Below are 24,641 nucleotides of genomic sequence, written 5' to 3' on the forward strand. Positions count from 1 at the left end.
CTAAGACAGGGATAATAGTTTGCTAACATAGAGCATATTAAAGACGTCGTCTTAGATATAAAGGATGCACAGAGGGATATTTGCCGGCTGGCATCCAGAATTAATCCAATGTCCATTCTGCCAGGAGGGTATTAGAAACCCGGCAGTGGACAGGTGATGCTGCCTATAAAAGGCACATGGAGATTCTGCCTTATAAGGGTGAGGAATTGTTTGGGGATGGTCTCTGGGACCTCGTATCCACAGCAACAGCTGGGAAGAAAATTTTTACCTCAGGTTTCCTCACAGCCTAAGAAAGCACTGTATTTTCAGGTACAGTCCTTTCGGCTTCAGAAAAGCAAGCGGGTCAAAGGCACTTCCTTTCTGCACAGAGACAAGGGAAGAAGGAAAAAGCTGCACCAGCAGCCAGTTCCCAGGATCAAAAATCTTCCCCCGCTTCCTCTGAGTCCACCGCATGACGTTGGGGCTCCACAGGTGGAGACAGGTGCGGTAGGGGCGCGTCTCGGGAACTTCAGGGACCAGTGGGCTTGCCCACAGGTGGATCCCTAGGTTCTGCAAATAGTATCACAGGGATACAGGCTGGAGTTCGAGGCGACTCCCCCTCGCCGTTACCTCACATCAGCCTTGCCTGCTGCCCTCGGAGAAAGGTAGTACTGGCGGCAATTCACAAGCTGTACTTTCAGCAGGTGAAATCAAGGTACCCCTCCTTCAACAAGGCCGGGGTTACTATTCCAAAAATGTTGTGGTACCGAAACCAGACGGTTCGGTGAGACCCATTCTAAAATTGAAAGCCTTGAACACTTATATACGAAGGTTCAAGTTCAAAATGGAATCGCTCAGGGCGATTATTGCAAGCCTGGAGAATTTCATTTTATCACTGGACATCAAGGATGCTTACCTGCATGTCCCTATTTACCCTCTTCACCAGGAGTACCTCAAAATTGTGGTACAGGATTGTCATTACCAATTCCAGACGTTGCCGTTGGTCTGTCCCCGGCACAGAGGTATTTACCAAGGTAATGGCCGAAATAATTATCCCGTACTTGGACGATCTCCTTATAAAGGCGAGGTCCAGGGAGCAGTTGTTCGGCGGAGTAGCACTATCTCGGGAAGTGCTACAACAGCACGGCTGGATTCTGAATATTCCAAAGTCGCAGCTGGTTCCTACGACGCGTCTACTGTTCCTGGGTATGGTTCTGGACACAGAACAGGATAAAAAGGGTTTCTCCCGGAGGAGAAGTCCAAGGAGTTGTCGTCTCTAGACAGAGACCTCCTAATACGTATACAGGTGTCGGTGCATCAATGCACGCGAGCCCTGGGAAGGATGGTAGCTTCTTACGAAGAAATTCCATTCGCCAGGTCCCATGCAAGGATTTTCCAGTGGGATCTGTTGGACAAGTGGTCCGGGTCGCATCTTCAGATGCATCGGAGGATAACCCTGTCTCCAAGGGCCAGGGTGTCGCTGTTGTGGTGGCTGCAGAGTGCTCATCTTCTAGGGGGCCGCAGATTCGGCATACAGGACTGGGTCCTGGTGACCACGGATGCCAGCCTTCGAGGCTGGGGGGCAGTCACACAGGGAAGAAACTTCCAAGGCTATGGAAAAGTCAGGAGACTTCCCTACACATAAATATTCTGGAACTAAGGGCCATTTACAATGCCCTAAGTCAGGCTAGACCCCTGCTTCAACACCGGCCGGTGCTGATCCAGTCAGACAACATCACGGCGGTCGCTCATGTAAACCGACAGGGCGGCACAAGAAGCAGGATGGCGATGGCAGAAGCCACAAGGACTCTCCGATGGGCGGAAAATCATGTGTTAGCACTGTCAGCAGTGTTCATTCCCGGAGTGGACAACTGAGAAGCAGACTTTCTCAGAAGACACGACCTCCACCCGGGAGAGTGGGGACTTCATCCAGAAGTTTTCCAAATGATTGTACACCGTTGGGAAAGGCCACAGGTGGACATGATGGCGTCCCGCCTCAACAAAAAGCTACAAAGATATTGCGCCAGGTCAGGGGACCCTCAGGCGATAGCTGTGGACGCTCTGGTAACACCGTGGGTGTACCAGTCGGTGTATGTGTTCCCTTCTCTGCCTCTCTTACCCAGGGTAATGAGAATAATAAGAAGGAGAGGAGTAAGAACTATACTCATTGTTCCGGGTTGGCCAAGAAGAGCTTGGTAACCAGAACTCCAAGAAATTATCTCAGAGAACCCATGGCCTCTGCCGCTCAGACAGGACCTGCTGCAGCAGGGGGCCTGTCTGTTCCAAGACGTACCGCGGCTGCGTGTGACGGCATGGCGGTTGAACGCCGGATCCTGAAGGAAAAGGGCATTCCGGAGGAAGTTATCCCTACGCTATTTAAAGCTAGGAAAGAAGTGAACGCAAACCATTATCACCGCATATGGTGGAAATATGTTGCGTGCTGTGAGGCCAGGAAGGCCCCAAAGGAGAAATTTCAGCTAGGTCGATTTCTGCACTTCCTACAGTCAGAGGTGACTATGGGCCTAAAATTGGGTTCCATGAAGGTCCAGATTTCGGCTCTATCGATTTTCTTCCAAAATAGAACTGGCTTGACTGCCTGAAGTTCGGACTTTTGTTAAGGGAGTGCTGCATAGTCAGCCCCCGTTTGTGCCTCAAGTGGCACCGTGGGATCTCAACGTGGTGTTGGATTTCCTGAAGTCGCATTGGGTTGAGCCACTTAAATCCGTGGAGCTACAATACCTCACGTGGAAAGTGGTCATGCTGTGGGCCGTGGCGTCGGCCAGGCGTGTATCAGAATTGACAGCTTTGTCATACAAAAGCTCTTATCTGTATTTTATATGGATAAGGCGGAATTGAGGACTCGTTCCCAATTCCTTCCTAAGGTGGTATCAGTTTTTCATGTGAACCAACCTATTGTGGTGCCTGCGGCTACTTGGGACTTGGAGGATTCTAAGTTACTGGACGTAGTCAGGGCCCTGAAAAGTATATGTTTCCAGGACGGCTGGAGTCAGGAAAACTGACTCGCTATTTATCCTGTATGCACCCAACAAGCTGGGTGCTCCTGCTTCTAAGCAGACTATTGCTCGCTGGATCTGTAGCACGATTCAACTTGCACATGCTGCGGCTGGACTGCCGCACCCTAAATCTGTAAAAGCCCATTCCACGAGGAAAGTGGGCTCTTCTTGGGCGGCTGCCCGAGGGGTCTCGGCTTTACAACTTTGCCGAGCTGTTACTTGGTCGGGTTCAAACATTTTTGCAACAGTCTACAAGTTTGATACCCTGGCTGAGGAGGACCTAGAGTTTGCTCATTCGGTGCTGCAGAGTCATCCGCACTCTCCCGCCCGTTTGGGAGCTTTGGTATAATCCCCATGGTCCTTACGGAGTCCCAGCATCCACTTAGTACGTCAGAGAAAATTAGATTTTACTCACCGGTAAATCTATTTCTCGTAGTCCGTAGTGGATGCTGGGCGCCCATCCCAAGTGCGGATTGTCTGCAATACTTGTTTATAGTTATTGCCTAACTAAAGGGTTATTGTTGAGCCATCTGTTGAGAGGCTCAGTTATATTTCATGCTGTTAACTGGGTATAGTATCACGAGTTATACGGTTGGTGTGGCTGGTATGAGTCTTACCCGGGATTCAAAATCCTTCCTATTTGTGTCAGCTCTTCCAGGCACAGTATCCTAACTGAGGTCTGGAGGAGGGTCTTAGTGGGAGGAGCCAGTGCACACCAGGTAGTCCTAAAGCAGTCTTGGCCAACCTGTGGCTCTCCAGCTGTTGTAAAACTACAAATCCCATCATGCTTTGCCACAGTTTTGCTATTAGAGAATGCTAAAACTGTGGCAGGGCATGCTGGGATGTGTAGTTTCACAACATCTGGAGAGCCACAGGTTGGCCAGGTCTGTCCTAAAGCTTTCTTTAGTTGTGCCCAGTCTCCTGCGGAGCCGCTAATCCCCATGGTCCTTACGGAGTCCCAGCATCCACTACGGACTACGAGAAATAGATTTACCGGTGAGTAAAATCTTATTTTAACCTATTAAGGTTATTTAGTCTGTGCCGGGCTGTTATCATAATAACTGTCCACTGGGGCGCTGTGTGGCTGGCTCCTTATACTCTGTGACTCTCTGAAGGTACTCTGGGGGAAACGGTGTCTGACATTTTCCTGTATGTGTGTGTGTATATATCTACATTACCATGTCTAAGGGCTCTGTGTCATGTGCTGCAGAGTGTGTACCTACTCCTGAGGAGTCTATCCCATGTACTCAGGACTGCAATGTGCTTTCCCAACCTTCCAAATCCGAACCCCCATGGGTGGATTCTTTAAGGGGAATAATATCCCATATTTCATCAAGGATGTCACATAATGAGAAAGTCTGTAGAGGGTTTTCAGCATTCAGCTCCTACTTTCTCATAAACCCCACCAATGTACACTATAAACCGTACACTTGCCCAAGATTAGAGATGTTTTGCATATTACTGAGAAGGGACCTGAGCCGGAAGAGGAATCTTATTTTACGGAAAATAAGAAATCCTCCCTCACCTTCCCTGCTTCTAAAGAGCTAAACACTTTATTTGAAAAATCCTGGGAAAACCCAGAGAAAAATATTCCAGATCCCTAAAAGAATTCTCATTGCTTTTCATTTCCCTGAAGATGATAGAAATGGGAAAACCTACCTATAGTAGACACTTCTGTATCCAGGTTGTGTAAAAAGGTGGTTTTACCTGTCCCTGGTTCAACCGCCCTAAAAGAGCCGTCTGACCGCAAGATTGAGACTACGCTCAAATCTCTACACACAGCTACAGGTGTGGCTTTAAGGCTCACTATTGCTTGTGCGTGGATTTCTAAAGCCATAGTAAAGTGGTCAGGCACATTACTAGAGGCTTAGATATTATGGATAGGAGTAACATTGATTTGTTTTTGCGTCACATACAGGATTCTGCTGGGTTCATGGTGGAGGTCATGAAAGACCTCGGAATGCTGAATGCAAAGGCTACTTCCATGGCGGTCTCAGCACGCAGAGGACTCTGGCTACGCCAATGGACTGCGGATGCAGAATCTAAGAAAAGTGTTGAGAACCTACCCTTCACAGGTCAGGCTCTGTTTGGGGACGCATTGGAAGCGTGGATTTCCATGGAAACTGCGGGTAAGTCAACCTTTCTCCCCTCAGCAGCTCCACCAACTAGGAAATCTTATCCTACGTCTACACTGCAGTCCTTTCGGACCGCAAAATTAAAAAAATCCAAATCCCCTTCCACCTTCTTTAGGGGTGGTCCGGGAAAATCCAAAAAACCTGCACCAACAGGTTCTCAGGAACAGAAACTAGGTTCTGTTTCCTCAAAATCTTCAGCATGACGGTGGACATCCCAGCCTGGAGATGGGGCAGGTGGGAGCGAGACTAAAAAATTTCAGTCACATCTGGGCGTCATCAGGCCTAGACCCCTGGGTGACAGACATTGTTACCCAGGGCTACAGACTGGAGTTTCAGGAACTCCCACCTCACAGATTCTTCAAATCAGGCTTACCAGTTTCGCAGACAGAAAGTGCTATCCTACAGGAAGCCATTCAAAAATTGGTCCAAACAGATGTTATTGTCCCAGTTCCACCTCACCTACACCACAAGGGTTATTACTCAAACCTGTTTGTGGTGCCGAAACAGGATGGTTCGGTAAGGCCGATTTTAAACCTAAAGTCATTGAACCCCTAATTAAGGAAATCAAATTCAAGATGGAGTCTCTGAGAGCGGTGATCTCAGGTCTGGAGGAGGGGGAAATCCTAGTATCCCTCAATATCAAGGATGCATACCTTCACATTCCGATCTGGCCGCCTCACCAGGCTTATCTAAGATTTGCGCTGATGGATTGTCACTATCAGTTACAGGCACTGCCTTTTGGTCTCTCCACAGCTCCGAGGGTGTTCACCAAGGTTATGGCAGAGATGATGCTACTCCTCCGCAGACCAGCAGTGAACATAATTCCTTATCTGGACGATCTGCTGATAAAAGCATCGTTCAGGGAGAGGTTGTTGTGGAGTATTGCTCTCTCAACCAGACTACTCCAGGATCATGGGTGGATACTGAACCTTCCAAAGTCACATTTGGAGCCGGCAAGGAGACTGCCCTTCCTGGGGATGATACTCGACACGGAAGTGCAGAGGGTGTTTCTACCATTGGAGAAAGCGTTGGTGATCCAATCAATGGTAGAAATGGAGCAGAGAAGGGAAATGGGGAACATGATAGAAACTTTCAAATATATCAAGGGTTTTAACAAAGTCCAGGAGGGAAACATTCTTCATATGAAGAGAAGCAATAGGACACGAGGACATGCACTGAGACTGGAGGGGGGGAGGTTCAGGAGAAATATGAGGAAAAATTACTTCACAGAAAGGGTAGTGGACAAGTGGAATAGCCTCCCATCAGAGGTGGCAGAGGCTAAGACAGTAGAGCAAGTTAAACATGCATGGGATAGACAATGATATCCTTACAAAGAAATAAGGATCAAATAAGTTTTGAGATAAACATATGGTTAAAAAAAAAAAAAAAAAAGAAGGGCAGACTAGATGGGCCAAGTGGTTCTTATCTGCCGTCAAATTCTATGTTTCTAATGGTACGGGATGTCCTGAAGCCAGCACAGGTTTCGGTTCATCAGTGCATTCGCCTTCTGGGGAAGATGGTAGCCTCTTACGAGGTTCTTTAGTATGGAAGGTTCCATGCACGGTCATTCCAGCTAGAGCTCCTAGACAAATGGTTGGGATAACACCTTCACATGCACCAGCGGATACGCCTGTCGCTGAAAGTCAGAATTTCGCTCATCTGGTGACTGCAAACGTCTCACCTACTCGAAGGCCACAGGTTCGGGATTCAGAATTGGATCCTTCTAACCACGGATGCAAGTCTCAGAGGCTGGGGAGCGGTCACCCAAGGGGAAAAGTTCCAAGGAAAGTGGTCAAGTCTGGAGTCCATACTTCCGATAAACATTCTAGAACTAAGGGCCATATACAACGGCCTTCTACAAGTGGCACATCTTCTGCAAGATCGGGCCATACAGGTCCAGTCGGACAATGTCACAGCAGTGTCTTACATAAACCGTCAGGGCGGAACGAAGAGCAGAGAGGCAATGTCAGAGGTAACAAGAATCATCCTCTGGGCAGAAAAGCACGCAGTGGCGCTAGCAGCAATCTTCATTCCGGGAGTGGACAACTGGGAAGCGGACTTCCTCAGCAGACATGATCTCCATCCAGGAGAATGGGGCCTCCATCCGGAGGTGTTCGTAGAGGTGACAAGCCGATGGGGTGTACCTCAAGTAGACATGATGGCCTCTCGTCTCATCAAGAAGCTTCGGAGGTACTGTTCCAGGTTGAGAGACCCACAGGCAGTGGCGGTGTACGCTCTGGTAACTCCGTGGGTGTTCCAGTCGGTGTATGTGTTCCCTCCACTTCCAATCATCCCAAGGATTCTCAAAGAAAATAAAAAGAACAAGAGTTCAGGCGATCATCATTGCTCCGGACTGGCCAAGAAGGGCTTGGAACGCAGATCTTTTGGAATTACTCCTGGAGGATCCGAGGTCTCTTCCTCTCCGCGAGGACCTTCTGCCACAGGGGACGTTACCGTGGCTACGTTTAACGGCATGGAGGTTGAACGCCAGATCTTAGCTCAGAATGGCATTCCGAAAAAGGTAATTCCTACCCCAATACAAGCTAGGAAGGGAGTTACGTCTACACATTACCATCGGATTTGGAAAAAGTATGTGTGTCTTGGTGTGAATCCAAGAAGTTTCCAACGGTAGGGTTTCAACTGGGATGGTTTCTCCTCTTTCTGCAAGCAGGTGTGGATGTGGGCCTACGCTTGGGCTCCATAAAAGTCCAGAATTCGGCCTTGTCCATTTTCATCCAGAAACAGTTGGCTGCCCTCAAAGGTTCAGACATTCAACCACCCTTTGTGCCTCCTACGGCACCTTGGGATCTTAATGCGGTGCTGTAGTTTCTGCAATCGGATTGGTTCGAACCTTTGCAGGAGGCGGACGTCAAGTTTCTTACTTGGAAGGCGGTCAAACTGTTGGCATTGGCATCTGCAAGACGTGTGTCAGAATTAGGGGCATTGTCATACAAGAGCCCCTATTTGATTTTCCATGAAGATAGGGCTGAGCTCAGAATGTGTCAGCAGTTTCTTCCAAAGGTTGTCAGCTTTTCATATCAACCAACCTATTGTGGTGCCAGTGGCTACTGACTCCTCAATTACCTCAAAGTCCTTGGATGTGGTGAGGGCTTTGAAAATTTATGTGAAGAGAACTTCTCTTCACAGGAAGTCGGACGCTTTATTCGTCCTTTATGATCCCAACAAGGTTGGGTGTCCTGCTTCTAAGCAGACGATTTCTCGTTGGATCAGGTTTACTATCCAGCATGCTTATTGTACGGCAGGCTTGCCGTGTCCAAAATCTACTCGTAAGGTGGGTTCATCCTGGGCGGCTGCCCGGGGTTTCTCGGCTTTACAGCTTTGCCGAGCAGCTACTTGGTCTGGGTTGAACACGTTTGCTAACTTCTACAAGTTCAATACTTTGGCCTCTTAGGACCTAAAGTTTGGTCAATCTGTTCTGCAGGAACCTCAGCACTCTCCCTCCCATACTGGGAGCTTTGTTACATCCCCATGGTACTAAATGGACCCCAGCGTCCTCTAGGACGTAAGAGAAAATAGGATTTTAACTACCTACCGGTAAATCCTTTTCTCGTAGTCCGTAGAGGATGCTGGGAACCCGCCCAGTGCTTCGTATTCCTGCTTTTATTACTTGGTTCAGTATTGTTATTTCAGCCGTTGCTGAATTGTTCCAAGTTGGTTAGCTTGGCTTTCCTTTTTTGTTATGTGTGAGCTGGTGTGAATCTCACCACTATCTGTGTATTTCCTTCTCTCAAAGTATGTCCGTCTCCTCGGGCAGCTTCTAGACTGAGTCTGGTAGGAGGGGCATAGAGGGAGGGGCCAGCCCACACTATTAAACTCTTAAAGTGCCAGTGGCTCCCAAAGGACCAGTCTATACCTCATGGTACTAAATGGACCACAGCATCCTCTACGGACTACGAGAAAATAAGATTTTACTTACCGATAAATCTATTTCTCGGAGTCCGTAGTGGATGCTGGGGTTCCTGAAAGGACCATGGGGAATAGCGGCTCCGCAGGAGACAGGGCACAAAAAGTAAAGCTTTTTCCGATCAGGTGGTGTGCACTGGCTCCTCCCCCTATGACCCTCCTCCAGACTCCAGTTAGGTACTGTGCCCGGACGAGCGTACACAATAAGGGAGGATTTTGAATCCCGGGTAAGACTCATACCAGCCACACCAATCACACCGTACAACTTGTGATCTAAACCCAGTTAACAGTATGATAACAGCGGAGCCTCTGAAAGATGGCTTCCTACAACAATAACCCGAATAAGTTAACAATAACTATGTACAATTTATGCAGATAATCCGCACTTGGGATGGGCGCCCAGCATCCACTACGGACTCCGAGAAATAGATTTATCGGTAAGTAAAATCTTATTTTCTCTATCGTCCTAGTGGATGCTGGGGTTCCTGAAAGGACCATGGGGATTATACCAAAGCTCCCAAACGGGCGGGAGAGTGCGGATGACTCTGCAGCACCGAATGAGAGAACTCCAGGTCCTCCTTAGCCAGAGTATCAAATTTGTAAAATTTTACAAACGTGTTCTCCCCTGACCACGTAGCTGCTCGGCAAAGTTGTAATGCCGAGACCCCTCGGGCAGCCGCCCAAGATGAGCCCACCTTCCTTGTGGAGTGGGCCTTTACAGATTTAGGCTGTGGCAGGCCTGCCACAGAATGTGCCAGTTGGATTGTGCTACAGATCCAACGAGCAATCGTCTGCTTAGACGCAGGAGCACCCATCTTGTTGGGTGCATACAATATAAACAACGAGTCAGATTTTCTGACTCCAGCTGTTCTTGCAATATATATTTTTAATGCTCTGACAACGTCCAGTAACTTGGAGTCCTCCAAGTCACTTGTAGCCGCAGGCACTACAATAGGCTGGTTCAGATGAAATGCTGACACCACCTTAGGGAGAAAATGCGGACGAGTCCGCAGTTCTGCCCTGTCCGAATGGAAAATCAGATATGGGCTTTTGTAAGATAAAGCTGCCAATTCTGACACTCTCCTGGCAGAAGCCAGGGCTAGAAGCATGGTCACTTTCCAAGTGAGATATTTCAAATCCACCTTATTTAGTGGTTCAAACCAATGAGATTTTAGAAAACCCAAAATTACATTGAGATCCCACGGTGCCACTGGAGGCACCACAGGAGGCTGTATATGCAGTACTCCCTTCACAAAGGTCTGGACTTCAGGGACTGAAGCCAATTCTTTTTGAAAGAAAATCGACAGGGCCGAAATTTGAACCTTAATAGATCCCAATTTGAGACCCATAGACAATCCTGATTGCAGGAAATGTAGGAATCGACCCAGTTGAAATTCCTCCGTCGGAGCACTCCGATCTTCGCACCACGCAACATATTTTCGCCAAATTCGGTGATAATGTTGCACGGTTACTTCTTTCCTTGCTTTAATCAAAGTAGGAATGACTTCTTCCGGCATGCCTTTTTCCATTAGGATCCGGCGTTCAACCGCCATGCCGTCAAACGCAGCCGCGGTAAGTCTTGAAACAGACAGGGACCCTGCTGAAGCAAGTCCCTCCTTAGAGGTAGAGGCCACGGATCTTCCGTGATCATCTCTTGAAGTTCCGGGTACCAAGTCCTTCTTGGCCAATCCGGAACCACTAGTATCGTTCTTACGCCTCTTTGCCGTATAATTCTCAATACTTTTGGTATGAGAGGCAGAGGAGGAAACACATACACCGACTGGTACACCCAAGGCGTTACCAGCGCGTCCACAGCTATTGCCTGCGGATCTCTTGACCTGGCGCAATACCTGTCCAGTTTTTTGTTGAGGCGAGACGCCATCATGTCCACCATTGGTCTTTCCCAACGGGTTACCAGCATGTGGAAGACTTCTGGATGAAGTCCCCACTCTCCCGGGTGAAGATCGTGTCTGCTGAGGAAGTCTGCTTCCCAGTTGTCCACTCCCGGGATGAACACTGCTGATAGCGCTATCACATGATTCTCTGCCCAGCGAAGAATCCTTGCAGCTTCTGCCATTGCACTCCTGCTTCTTGTGCCGCCCTGTCTGTTCACATGGGCGACTGCCGTGATGTTGTCCGACTGGATCAACACCGGTTTTCCCTGAAGCAGAGGTTCTGCCTGGCTTAGAGCATTGTATATTGCTCTTAGTTCCAGAATGTTTATGTGAAGAGACGTTTCCAGGCTCGTCCATACTCCCTGGAAGTTTCTTCCTTGTGTGACTGCTCCCCAGCCTCTCAGGCTGGCGTCCGTGGTCACCAGGATCCAATCCTGTATGCCGAATCTGCGGCCCTCCAATAGATGAGGACTCTGCAACCACCACAGAAGAGACACCCTTGTCCTTGGAGACAGGGTTATCCGTAGGTGCATCTGAAGATGCGACCCTGACCATTTGTCCAACAGATCCCTTTGGAAAATTCTTGCGTGGAATCTGCCGAATGGAATTGCTTCGTAAGAAACTACCATTTTTCCCAGGACTCTTGTGCATTGATGTACAGACACCTTTCCTGGTTTTAGGAGGTTCCTGACAAGCTCGGATAACTCCTTGGCTTTTTCCTCCGGGAGAAAAACCTTTTTCTGAACCGTGTCCAGAATCATCCCTAGGAACAGCAGACGAGTTGTCGGCATTAACTGGGATTTTGGAATATTCAGAATCCACCCGTGCTGTTTTAGCACTTCTTGAGACAGTGCTAATCCCATCTCTAGCTGTTCTCTGGACCTCGCCCTTATTAGGAGATCGTCCAAGTATGGGATAATTAATACGCCTTTTCTTCGAAGAAGAATCATCATCTCGGCCATTACCTTTGTAAAGATCCGAGGTGCCGTGGACAATCCGAACGGCAGCGTCTGAAACTGATAGTGACAGTTTTGTACAACGAACCTGAGGTACCCCTGGTGTGAGGGGTAAATTGGAACGTGGAGATACGCATCCTTGATGTCCAAGGATACCATAAAGTCCCCCTCTTCCAGGTTCGCTATCACTGCTCTGAGTGACTCCATTTTGAACTTGAACTTCTTTATGTACAGGTTCAAGGACTTCAGATTTAGAATAGGCCTTACCGAGCCATCCGGCTTCGGTACCACAAAAAGAGTGGAATAATACCCCTTCCCTTGTTGTAGAAGAGGTACCTTGACTATCACCTGCTGAGAGTACAGCTTGTGAAAGGCTTCCAAAACCGTCTCCCTTTCGGAGGGGGACGTTGGTAAAGCAGACTTCAGGAAACGGCGAGGTGGATCCGTCTCTAATTCCAACCTGTACCCTTGAGATATTATCTGCAGGATCCAGGGATCTACCTGCGAGTGAGCCCACTGCGCGCTGTAATTTTTGAGACGACCGCCCACCATCCCCGAGTCCGCTTGAGGAGCCCCAGCGTCATGCTGAGGCTTTTGTAGAAGCCGGGGAGGGCTTCTGTTCCTGGGAAGGAGCTGCGTGTTGCTGTCTCTTCCCTCGACCTTTGCCTCGTGGCAGATATGAATAGCCCTTTGCTCTCTTATTTTTAAAGGAACGAAAGGGCTGCGGTTGAAAAGTCGGTGCCTTTTTCTGTGGGGGAGTGACTTGAGGTAGAAAGGTGGATTTCCCGGCTGTAGCCGTGGCCACCAAATCTGATAGACCGACTCCAAATAACTCCTCCCCTTTATACGGCAAAACTTCCATATGCCGTTTTGAATCCGCATCACCTGACCACTGTCGCGTCCATAAAGCTCTTCTGGCCGAAATGGACATAGCACTTACCCGTGATGCCAGTGTGCAGATATCCCTCTGTGCATCACGCATATAAAGAAATGCATCCTTTATTTGTTCTAACGACAGTAAAATATTGTCCCTGTCCAGGGTATCAATATTTTCAATCAGGGACTCTGACCAAACTACCCCAGCACTGCCCATCCAGGCAGTCGCTACAGCTGGTCGTAGTATAACACCTGCATGTGTGTATATACTTTTTTGGATATTTTCCATCCTCCTATCTGATGGATCTTTAAGTGCGGCCGTCTCAGGAGAGGGTAACGCCACTTGTTTAGATAAGCGTGTTAGCGCCTTGTCCACCCTAGGAGGTGTTTCCCAGCGCTCCCTAACCTCTGGCGGGAAAGGGTATAATGCCAATAATTTCTTTGAAATTATCAGTTTTTTATCAGGGGCAACCCACGCTTCATTACACACGTCATTTAATTCTTCTGATTCAGGAAAAACTATAGGTAGTTTTTTCATACCCCACATAATACCCTGTTTAGTGGTACCTGTAGTATCAGCTAAATGTAACGCCTCCTTCATTGCCAAAATCATATAACGTGTGGCCCTACTGGAAAATACGGTTGATTCGTCACCGTCACCACTGGAGTCATCGCCTGTGTCTGGGTCTGTGTCGACCGACTGAGGCAAAGGGCGTTTCACAGCCCCTGACGGTGTTTGAGTCGCCTGGACAGGCACTAATTGATTGTCCGGCCGCCTCATGTCGTCAAACGACTGCTTTAGCGTGTTGACACTATCCCGTAGTTCCATAAATAAAGGCATCCATTCCGGTGTCGACTCCCTAGGGGGTGACATCCTCATATTTGGCAATTGCTCCACCTCCACACCAATATCGTCCTCATACATGTCGACACACACGTACCGACACACAGCAGACACACAGGGAATGCTCCTAACGAAGACAGGACCCACTAGCCCTTTGGGGAGACAGAGGGAGAGTTTGCCAGCACACACCAAAAGCGCTATATATATATCAGGGATAGCCTTATAATAAGTGCTCCCTTATAGCTGCTTTGTTATATCAAATTATCGCCATAAATGTGCCCCCCCCTCTCTGTTTTACCCTGTTTCTGTAGTGCAGTGCAGGGGAGAGACTTGGGAGCCGTCCTGACCAGCGGAACTGTGAGAGGAAATGGCGCCGTGTGCTGAGGAGATAGGCCCCGCCCCTTTTCTGGCGGGCTCGTCTCCCGCTATTTAGAGAAATTAGGCAGGGGTTAAATATCTCCATATAGCCTCTAGGGCTATATGTGAGGTATTTTTAGCCTTTATAGGTAATCATTTTGCCTCCCAGGGCGCCCCCCTCCCAGCGCCCTGCACCCTCAGTGACTGCCGTGTGAAGTGTGCTGAGAGGAAAATGGCGCACAGCTGCAGTGCTGTGCGCTACCTTTTGAAGACTGCAGGAGTCTTCAGCCGCCGATTCTGGACCTCTTCTGTCTTCAGCATCTGCAAGGGGGCCGGCGGCGTGGCTCCGGTGACCATCCAGGCTGTACCCGTGATCGTCCCTCTGGAGCTTGATGTCCAGTAGCCAAGAAGCCAATCCATCCTGCACGCAGGTGAGTTGACTCCTTCTCCCCTCCGTCCCTCGCTGCAGTGATCCTGTTGCCAGCAGGAATCACTGTAAAATAAAAAACCTAGCTAAACTTTTTCTAAGCAGCTCTTTAGGAGAGCCACCTAGATTGCACCCTTCTCGGCCGGGCACAAAAATCTAACTGGAGTCTGGAGGAGGGTCATAGGGGGAGGAGCCAGTGCACACCACCTGATCGGAAAAAGCTTTACTTTTTGTGCCCTGTCTCCTGCGGAGCCGCTATTCCCCATGGTCCTTTCAGGAACCCCAGCATCCACTAGGACGATAGAGAAAAGGATTTACCCGGTAGGTAATTAAAATGCTATTTTTTTTTTTACCCTAAATTGAAAAGATTTAATGTACTTAAAGTGTAAAGCTGGGTACACACTAGATCACTTCAAACGATATTGTGCATACACACTGAGCAATTTTACAAACGACCAAAACGATAAACGGGAGTTGCTCAACACTACCAAATTGACAGCTTTCAGCCTAATTTAAATACAAGGCAGGAGTTTCAGGAGGGGTGGGCAGGAGTTCAGGAAGGGATAAAGTGACGGCGGACATTTTACCTCTTTACATTTATGTCTGTGGCTAGTAAGGTCAGGTTTATACCTGCTGAACGCTGTTACATTGCTAGACTGCTCGCCATTGTTTTTGGTTTGACATAACAAAGTGTGTCTACTTCATTCTCTTGTGATTTGATCCTTTTTTGCCATCGCGTTATGCTGCAACTGTGGTGTTAGCTGATAGGGAGAGGGCCCAAAATAAGAGACACTTGAGATAATGCTAGACGAAGGAGTGGATCCTGGATCCTCTATTGTCACTGCTGCCAGTGATCACCCTACAAAATGGAGGACAGGAGTGTTCGGGGAGTGGCTCGGATTACGTCCACACCAGGCAGGTCGTGAAAACATATCGCTCGTTGTTGGTACACACTGAACGATATGCTCCTAGTTGTTATCAACATTTTTTAAATTGAGTTGCAAATATAGATGACGTCGCTAGCGACCAGCGGGAGCACGTCACCATTAGCGATATAAGCAATTTGATGTAACGATTGGTTGTTATCAGAAATTTTGTTTAAAATATCATCTAGTGGGTGTCAGGTTCAAGTAACTGCATATTGTAAACATTCGGTGGATTACAAAAAAAACAAAACAAAAGATAAGCATATCATTATAGGAGTCAACAACTAATTCATGAACTGTAAGAAGTGATTTTCATTTATCTTATGTTGTGAATATACTGGTATTCAGATTTAAACCCTTTTTTGCCCGTTTTTATGAGTTTTACAACCCGTAATATAATTAGGATGAACGTTTCACAAAAAAGTTATGGCTGCTCCTTATGTTGTGGTTCCATACTAACCAGTGTAGGAATCTGATTGCCGGGTAAGGTCAGGCAGAGATCCTGGTTGTGTTGGTAGGGTAACTGAGTTGTGAAGCATACTTGGGGTATTTGGGAGACTATCATCTGCTTGGGATGTTACCTAACAGAGAGGAAATACAAGACATTTAAAAATAGAATTTAAAATCTAAACAATATTTTATATATATATATATATATATATATATATATATATATATATATATATATATATACATACACACACACACACACACACACACCCACACCCACCCCGCCCGCCGAGCATAGAAACACTGTTGGTCATGACTAGTAGGTGCCCATGTTACAGACAAACAAAAATGAATATTGGGAACACTGGAAACTGGTTGACATGTGAAGCCATTACAGCGCTGGCTGGGGCGCTGTCCTAAATTGTCCGATTCCCTCGCATTACGGGAAGAAAACTTTAGGTGACAACCCTCTTCTCTAATTCGAGAGAAGAAGAGATGTATCTATTATATGGTTTAATTATAATTCATAAATGCTCTGTCCTAACAACAGCAATCCAATTTACACTTTAGACATTGACTTGCATATACTATTTTCTTACTCTGTGAACCTCATCTTTGTTTGAAACTAAACTATTTTTTCCCATGATTTAAAATTGTGGTTCTCAATGTCAATCACTAAGTACCTGCAACAGGTCATACTTTCTGGATTTCTTTACTCATGCACAGGTGAGTTAATCTATGCTACTGGGTCAGCAATCTTCTTCACCTATTTCCACAGACACTAATCCTAACAACATGACCTGTTGGGGTAACATGAGTATTGGCGTTGAGAACCAACATTTTAGAAAAACACAAATGTTCTGTAAAAAAATTAAAAATAAATCAGTTTAAAAATAGGATTTTGGTACTTACCAGGTAAATCCTTTTTTTTTTAATCCATAGGGGGCACTGGAGTACTCTTGGGATATGGACGGCTTCCGCAGGAACAGGGCACTGAATATTTAAATTTAGAACTCTCCACCCCTCCATATCCCAGAGTACCTCAGTGTTTTTTACTGAGCCGAACAGGAGCTAGAGAGGTTGACAATGGAGAATTACATATAACAGAACGGACAACAATAAAGTTGACACATAACGTTACTGACAACTAAACAGTTGACACCATAACCAGCACTTGATAATTTGAACCAGTCGGTGAGAGTGTGTTACCATAAGATCCCCTGAACTTACCACAAACCAGGTAAAACTGCTCTGGGTGGGCGTCCAGTGCCCCCTATGGATTCAAAGAAAAGGATTTACCTGGTAAGTACCAAAATCCTATTTTCTTTTTCATCCACTAGGGGTCACTGGAGTACTCTTGGGACGTACCAAAGCTTCCCCCCGTGGGCGGGAGAGCTGTTTGGCACCTGTAACACTAAGCGGCCAAAGCTAGATGCTGATGCCGCAAACGTATGAAACTGTTAAAAGCGCACAAACGTGTGCACTGAAGACCATGTAGCCGTACGGCAAAGCTGCGTCGTAGAAACTCCACGACCAGCTGCCCATGAAGTTCCCACAGAATGTGTGGAATGAGCTGTTACTGATGTAGGCTGCTGTAACCTAGCATGAAGGTAAGCCTGACGTATGGTCAGTTTTATCCATCTGGATAAGGTCAGCTTAGAAGCTGGCCAACCCATCTTGGCAGCATCATAGTGAACAAACAACGAATCCGTCTTACGAACAGTAGATGTTCGGGATACATAAACGCGCAGTGCGCGTACCACATCTAAAGTTCCTGAATCTCCTGTTAACACAGGAACTACTATTGGTTGATTGATGTGAAAAGATGACACTACCATTGGTAAGAAAGCGGGATTCGTCCGAAGTTCCGCTGTGTCATCACGAAATACCAAATACGGTGGCTTGCATGACAAGGCACCCAAATTTGAAACACGCCTTGCCTAAGCTAAGGCTAGGAGCAAAATTGTTTTCCAAGTGAGAAACTTAATATCCACTTGTTGTAAGGGTTCAAAATATGAAGACTGTAAGAAATCTAAAACCAGATTCAAGTCCCATGGCGCTGTAGGTGGAATGAATGGAGGCTGTACTCTTAGGACACCTTTGCAGAAAAGTGTGCACAGACGGCAATAGAGCCAATCGTCTTTGAAAGAAAATTGACAAAGCAGATACTTGCACTTTTAGTGTAGATAAACGCAGTCCTCCATCTAACCCCGTCTGTAGAAATAACAAAAGACGGGATAACTTGAAAGATGATGTCGGAAACTTCCGAGCTTCCCACCAACCTATATAGGCACGCCAAATACTGTAATAATGAGCTGCCGTAACCGGCTTCCTAGCTCGTAACATGGTTGGTATAACCGAATCTGGAATGCCCTCTCTTCTTAAGAGGGCGGTCTCAACAGCCACCCCGTCAAACGTAGCCGCACTAAATCGGGGGAAAGGAACGGACCCTGTTGTAACCGGTCCGGACGTAGTGGGAGCGGCCAAGGATCGTCTGCGAGTAGTCCGCGGAGATCCGAGAACCAAGCTCTCCGAGGCCAATGAGGCGCCACTAGTATAACTGTGACGGACTCTCTTTTGATTCGTTTTAGCAACAGAGGGAGCAGCGGAAACGGTGGAACCAGATACACGAGGCTGTGCGGCCACGCGATTGTGAGAGCATCCACCGCCACTGCCTTTGGATCTCGCGTTCTGGATACATACTGGGGCGTTTGGTGATTGTGGCGAGATGCCATCAGGTCCACTTGAGGGTAACCCCACCTCTGGACCAACATGTGTAACACCTCTGGATTCAATGCCCATTCTCCTGGATGAAAATCCCGACAGCTGAGATAATCCGCCTCCCAGTTGTCCACTCCCGGAATGAAGACTGCCGACAATATCACTTGGTGATGCTCGGCCCAATCGAGGATTCGAGCTACTTCCCGCATGGCTTTCCTCCTTGTTTGTAGATGTACGCCACTGCCGTCGCGTTGTCTGACTGCACCTGGACAGGCTGAGACCGAAGTATGTGCACTGCTTGTCGCAGCGCATTGTAAATTCAGGACATTTATAGACAGCAATCTTTCGTGATCCACCCAGAGACCCTGGAGCTGATAATTTTGAACTACAGCTCCCCAACCTCTGAGACTCGCGTCCGTCGTTAGAATTATCCAATTCCAGGCGCCGAACCGTTTCCCTGCGGTTAGATTGTGTACTTTGAGCCACCAGAGTAGAGAGACTCTGGCCCGTGGCGACAACCGCACCCTGTGGTGAATCTGCAGATGCGAGCCCGACCACTGTGCGCGCACATCCAGTTGAAAAGGACGTGAGTGAAATCTTCCGAACTGAAGCGCTTCGAAAGCCGCCACCATGGTGCCTAAGAGGCGAATGCACAAATGTACAGAGACTGTGCGTGGCTTGAGCACTAATCCTACCAAATGACGAATGATCTGTACTTTCTGTTCTGGTAGGTAAATTCTCTGATTTACCGCATGGAGGATCATACCTAGGAATTGCAGTCGTTGAGACGGAATCAGATGTGATTTCTTGAAGTTGACAATCCAACCGTGCTGAACTAGTACATCGTACGTCAGCAACGCATGTTGGACGAACATCTGTTGAGACGGAGCTTTGATGAGCAGATCGTCCAAGTACGGAACTATTATCACTACCAGGGATCTGAGATGTTTGGTGAATACCCGAGGCGCTGACGAGAGGCCAAACGATAGAGCCTGAAACTGGTAATGGTTTTGCCGTATTGGTATTGCAAGCCGCAAGAACCTCTGATGAGGTGGCCAAAACGAAATGTGTAAGTACGCATCCTTGAGATCCAGCGCAATCATGAATTCCTGTGGCTCTAAACCTGCAATTACTGACCGCAGAGATTCCATCTTGAATCTGTAGTAAGTGACGTACTGATTGAGGCCCTTCAAGTTCAATATTGGCCTGACCGAGCCATCCGGCTTTGGTACCTACAAACAGACTGGAATAATAACCCTGACCTTGTTGGTGTACAGGGACCGGAATCAAAACTGCTGACTCCAGCAGGGACTGAATGGCAATTTGCAAAACCGCCCTCTTGTCGTCCGACACAGGCAGTCCGTTCTTGAAAAACTGCAGTGGCGGGGGACAGTCGAACTCTATCTTGTAACCTTTAAACACTAAATTGCGGATCCACCCATCTGTGGACGTCTGGAACCACGCCAAATGGAACGTCTGAAGGCATGCTCCCACAATTGGAGATCCTTAGCGCCTTGACGACTGGCGTTGGTTTGTTGGAAACCACGCCCTTGACCTCGTCTACCGGGCATGGCTGGTCCTCTACCACGGCCTCGAAAGGGCTGAGGCCGAAAGGATTTGAACGCCGGGCCCGAGTATTTCCGTCTAGGTACCCGTGGCCTCAGCAATCCATTTGTCCAATTCAGGACCAAACAACTTCTCGCCACCGTAAGGTAACGCCTCTATACCTCTTTTGACCTCCGCCTCCGCTTGCCAAGAGCGCAGCCAGAGTGCTCGTCGTGCTGTAACTAGCGACGATGAAAGGCGAGAAGTGAGCTGTCAGACGTCAGTAGAAGCTGTACATAGATAATCAGCAGCTTCACAAATTTGATCAGCGAGAAGTATAAGGTGATCCATGTAGGGCAGACTTGAGTTCTGTTATCCATACCATCAGCGCCTTAGTAACCCAAATGCCAACCAACCCAGGTCTAAGCAACACTCCTGCTGCTATATACATGGATTTTAGCATAGCTTCTATTTCACGGTCTGAAGGGTCTTTAAGCGTAGTATCGTTGGTACTGGTATGGTTAATTTCTTAGTAAGTTTAGACACAGACGAATCCACCAATGGCGGATTCTCCCATGTAGCTGTCACAGCCTCTGGAAACGGGTAACTAGACTTAAATCTGCGAGGTATAGAAAACCGTTTATCCGGATTCTGTCGCGCTCCCGAAACAGGAAAACACATCGGAGTCCTCTGCCGTTTAGCAAAGACGACTTCATTATTTGTCAGAGGCTCCTCAGTTTCCGTAAACTTCAGAGACTGATGCACCGCTCGGATGAGATTATCAATGCCTGGGCTGTCAAAATCTTCACTATCTGACTGCTGGTCTTGCGCACTGAGGTCTGGCATAGAATCGTCAGAATGCAACATAGCAGAAACTGGTAAATCATAAGACAAATGAAATTTATCCCATCTACCCAAAATGGATTTGGACATTTGGCAAGGCTGAGACCCCTCCGGTAGTTCTAGCGGTCTCACCCTAGACTCAGATCTTGCCGCTTCCAGCTCCTGTCGAGCGGCGGCTAATTCTGATTGCAATCCAGCCATGATATCCGCTAGCGTAGCCCATGGCGGGTCCGGGGATGAAACCGGTTTTGAAACCGGAGCAGAAATTGTATTCGTAGCTGAATCCACAAAACATATTGTACATGTGGTATTGTTACAGACATGGCAGGGAAACTGCTTTTTAGTTTTTGCTGGTGCCTTACTCATTATGCAGACAGACAATACAATATACAAAAGACAGACACTTGCACGACTCAGTAAAATAGTACTAAGGTGTGTCTATATATATATATATCTGGCCAAGAGCAGTGCACGTGGCCACTACTATATGAAACCTGATCCCAAATTCCCACTAACACCCCTGCGCCTCCGGTGGAGTAGAGATGTAGGACAGGAACGTTCTGGAATCACAACAGGAAGGCAGGAAGCATGGTTAAAATGGCCCCCATGCCTCACAGCGCAGGGTATATTTAAGAAGTGCAGCAAACCCGTTAATATAGGCTTAACAGTCTATGTCATTAATGCTGTCACCCCCTTTTTGCAGCCCTCCGCTAAAGTGTATCCTTCCCCCCCTTCTGCTCCCTCCCCTGTGGCCCGTGTACCGCTGTCTGAGCGGGAGTTACCGGGGAGCGGGTCCGCGATCGGGTGCAGGGAGCCGGGGAGTGCTGTAATGGAGAGCGGTCCTGCAGCGGCAGCCGGCGGGGTCTTAGCGGCGGAGGAGCGCGGCGCTGATTGGAGCGGTTGCCGGGGCGGCCAGTTAGGAGAGGCGGGTGCGGGCGCAGCGGCGCCGGCTCTGAACATTGTCCCCACACAGCGGGGCGGCAGCGTGCGCTGACCGCCCCGTCCCCCCAGCATACCTGACTCCAGAAGCGATGGCTGTGACGGGGCTTCTATCTGTAAGCTCCGTCCAGCTGTAGCACCAGTCTTGTGAGCTGCGTGTGGCTGTGAGGGTGCTCTTTGTGAGGACCGACACGCCATACGCTGCTCCGTGCAGCGGCACTATCCCGGACCCATGTTTTTACAGAAACTGGGAAGGGATGTGCTTAAGTTGTAAAAAATAAAAATTAAAATCAAAAAATATTCACTAAGTGTGGTAGCCCCACACCAGCCCTGTTGCTCCGATGAGCACAGAAAAAACACTGAGGTACTATGGGATATGGAGGGGTGGAGAGTTCTAAATTTAAATATTCAGTGCCCTGTTCCTGCGGAAGCCGTCCATATCCCAAGAGTACTCCAGTGACCCCTAGTGGATGAAAAAGAAAGTATATTGCCCATCAAAAAAGGAATGAGTAATACTTACAGTATATAGCTGCCTGGTACACTCCCCCATTTGATGATTACATTTAGTTTATATACTTGTTTTTTTACAGTATTAGAGAACTGCACATGTATACATAAAATATTGTACAGTTTGTACAAAATAGAGCTATCTGATTGCAGACCTCAAGACAGAAATCATTGTAACAGAAATATCAGCATTAACAAAAAACTTATACATCGTATAGTAATCAGGTAAAAACACACAATATAACAAAGGATAATCACTCGTGTGTAGTTTTACGGGAGATACACATCACATAATACTGAACATGGGCCCTCATTCAGAGTTGATCGCTCGCTAGCTACTTTTAGCAGCCGTGCAAACGCATAGTCGCCGCCCACAAGGGAGTGTATTTTCGCTTTGCAAGTGTGCAATCGCATGTGCAGCCGCGAGGTACAAAAACATTTTGTGCAAAACAAGACCAGCCCTGTAGTCACTTATCATGTGCGATGATTCTAGCATCGGAGGTCCCGGAATGGACGGCAGATACCCACCCTGCAAACGCCTGCGTTTTCCCTACCACTCCCAGAAAACGGTCAGTTGACACCCGTAAACGCCCTCTTCCTGTCAATCTCCTTGCGATCGGCTGTACGAATGGATTCGTCGCTAGAAGCATTGCACAGCAACGATGCTCTTTGAATCCGTACGACGCGCGTGTGCATTGCGGTGCATGCAGTTTTTTTAAATGATCGCTACGCAGCGAACAACGGCAGCTAGCGATCAACTCGGAATGAGGGCCATGGTCAGAAAGGAGGCCTGTCAGTCGTAAGCACTGAAAGATTATACAATGAAGTCAATAATTCCGCCAGTCGCAATAAATTTTTTAGGGACGGAGATAAGGATTTGATATGGGGCAACCATGTAAAAAAATAAAAATTCAGCCTGCTTCTCTTTATTAAGGGACATCTCAAGCCAGTCCATTTGGAACAGATATGAGACTCTAGGCAGAAACAAAGCTAATGTCATGGAGTTAGACGAAATCCATTGTGACAATATTGTTTTTCGCATGGCTGTCGTCAGTTTGCCTAATAACAATCTATATCCCAATGGTGGTCTTTTCCGGGTAGACGTATATATGTCCCATAATGCCCATTCTGGAGTAGGAGTAATAGTGATTTTATAAGTGTCTTTTAGATATCAACCTATCGTCATCCAAAATTGGTGAACTTCACGGCAGCTCCACATGCAGTGGTACAAATCTGCATCTGATGCTGCACATTTGAAGCACTTTGAGTCTGTGGAGGAATCCATTAACATATGTCGTTTTGGGGTATAATACACCCAATGCAATCATATGTTTTGCATTTCCATATAGGAAGCAGATACTAATGTCTTGCCGAGACGTCTAAATACTGAAAGGATTGTTGCAAGAGGAACATTGGGCAAATCCGTGGCCCATGTAGCTATTCCTGTTTGCAGACTTTCCAAACAGAGCTTTTTTTTAATATGCATGTATAGTAAGGAAGTGGTGGACACCCTACCGTTGGGTGTGGTATGGAAGGTCGACAGTAACTAGGTCGACCACTATTGGTCGACAGTAACTAAGTCGACAGGGTCTTTAGGTCGACAGGGTCTTTAGGTCGACATGTTCTAGGTCGAGAGGTCAAAAGGTCGACATGAGTTTTTAATGTTTTTTTGGTGTCGTTTTCTTCGTAGAGTGACCGGGAACCCCAATTAGTGCACAGTGTCCCCCACAGATTACCGTTCCAATTGTAGTCCACGGGGATCATTAAATATGAAAAGGTTAAAAAAAAGAAAAAAATTGTGAAAAACTCATGTCGACCTTTTGACCTGTCGACCTAAAGACCCTGTCGACCTAGTTACTGTCGACCAATAGTGGTCGACCTAGACATTGTCGACCTAGTTACTGTCGACTTAGAGACCGGATCCCCTACCGTTACCTAGCATGCCTAACCATGACATCTAGCCCATGTGAGGTGTCTATCGGTTAATTTGGAAAGAACACTGGAGGTGCAACTTCGAATCAGAATCAGCTTTATTGGCCGAGTATACTTGCGTATACTAGGAATTTGTCTTCGGTTTGCTATACAACAGCCAAGTAGGTAACAGATGAGCAGGTTGGGGGGGGGGGGAGTGAAGTCAGACAGATAGGTATACCATAGGGACACAAGTGTACGTCTAGTCAATGTTCAGGAGTTCAACAGGTGGGCCGCTTGGGAAAAGAAACTTTTGAGACTTCTGGTGGACCTGGCGGGGATGGCCCTGTAACGCCTGTCTGAAGGAAGCAAGTTAAACATGCTGTGACCAC

At 47.6% G+C, this 24,641-nt stretch overlaps 1 protein-coding gene across 6 annotated transcripts in view; it reads right to left on the reverse strand.

The window, feature by feature from the left end:
• TCF3 (transcription factor 3) overlaps positions 1 to 24,641 on the reverse strand; it is a 399,616-nt gene that overhangs the window by 53,861 nt on the left and 321,114 nt on the right. For all 6 annotated transcript variants that reach the window (XM_063915799.1, XM_063915809.1, XM_063915820.1 and 3 more), the window contains exon 17: positions 15,794 to 15,914. In XM_063915799.1, coding sequence (XP_063771869.1) covers positions 15,794 to 15,914 — 121 coding nt within the window. The remainder of the gene's footprint in view (positions 1 to 15,793; positions 15,915 to 24,641) is intronic.

Source organism: Pseudophryne corroboree, chromosome 1 (assembly GCF_028390025.1).
Source record: "Pseudophryne corroboree isolate aPseCor3 chromosome 1, aPseCor3.hap2, whole genome shotgun sequence".
NCBI lineage: Eukaryota > Metazoa > Chordata > Amphibia > Anura > Myobatrachidae > Pseudophryne > Pseudophryne corroboree.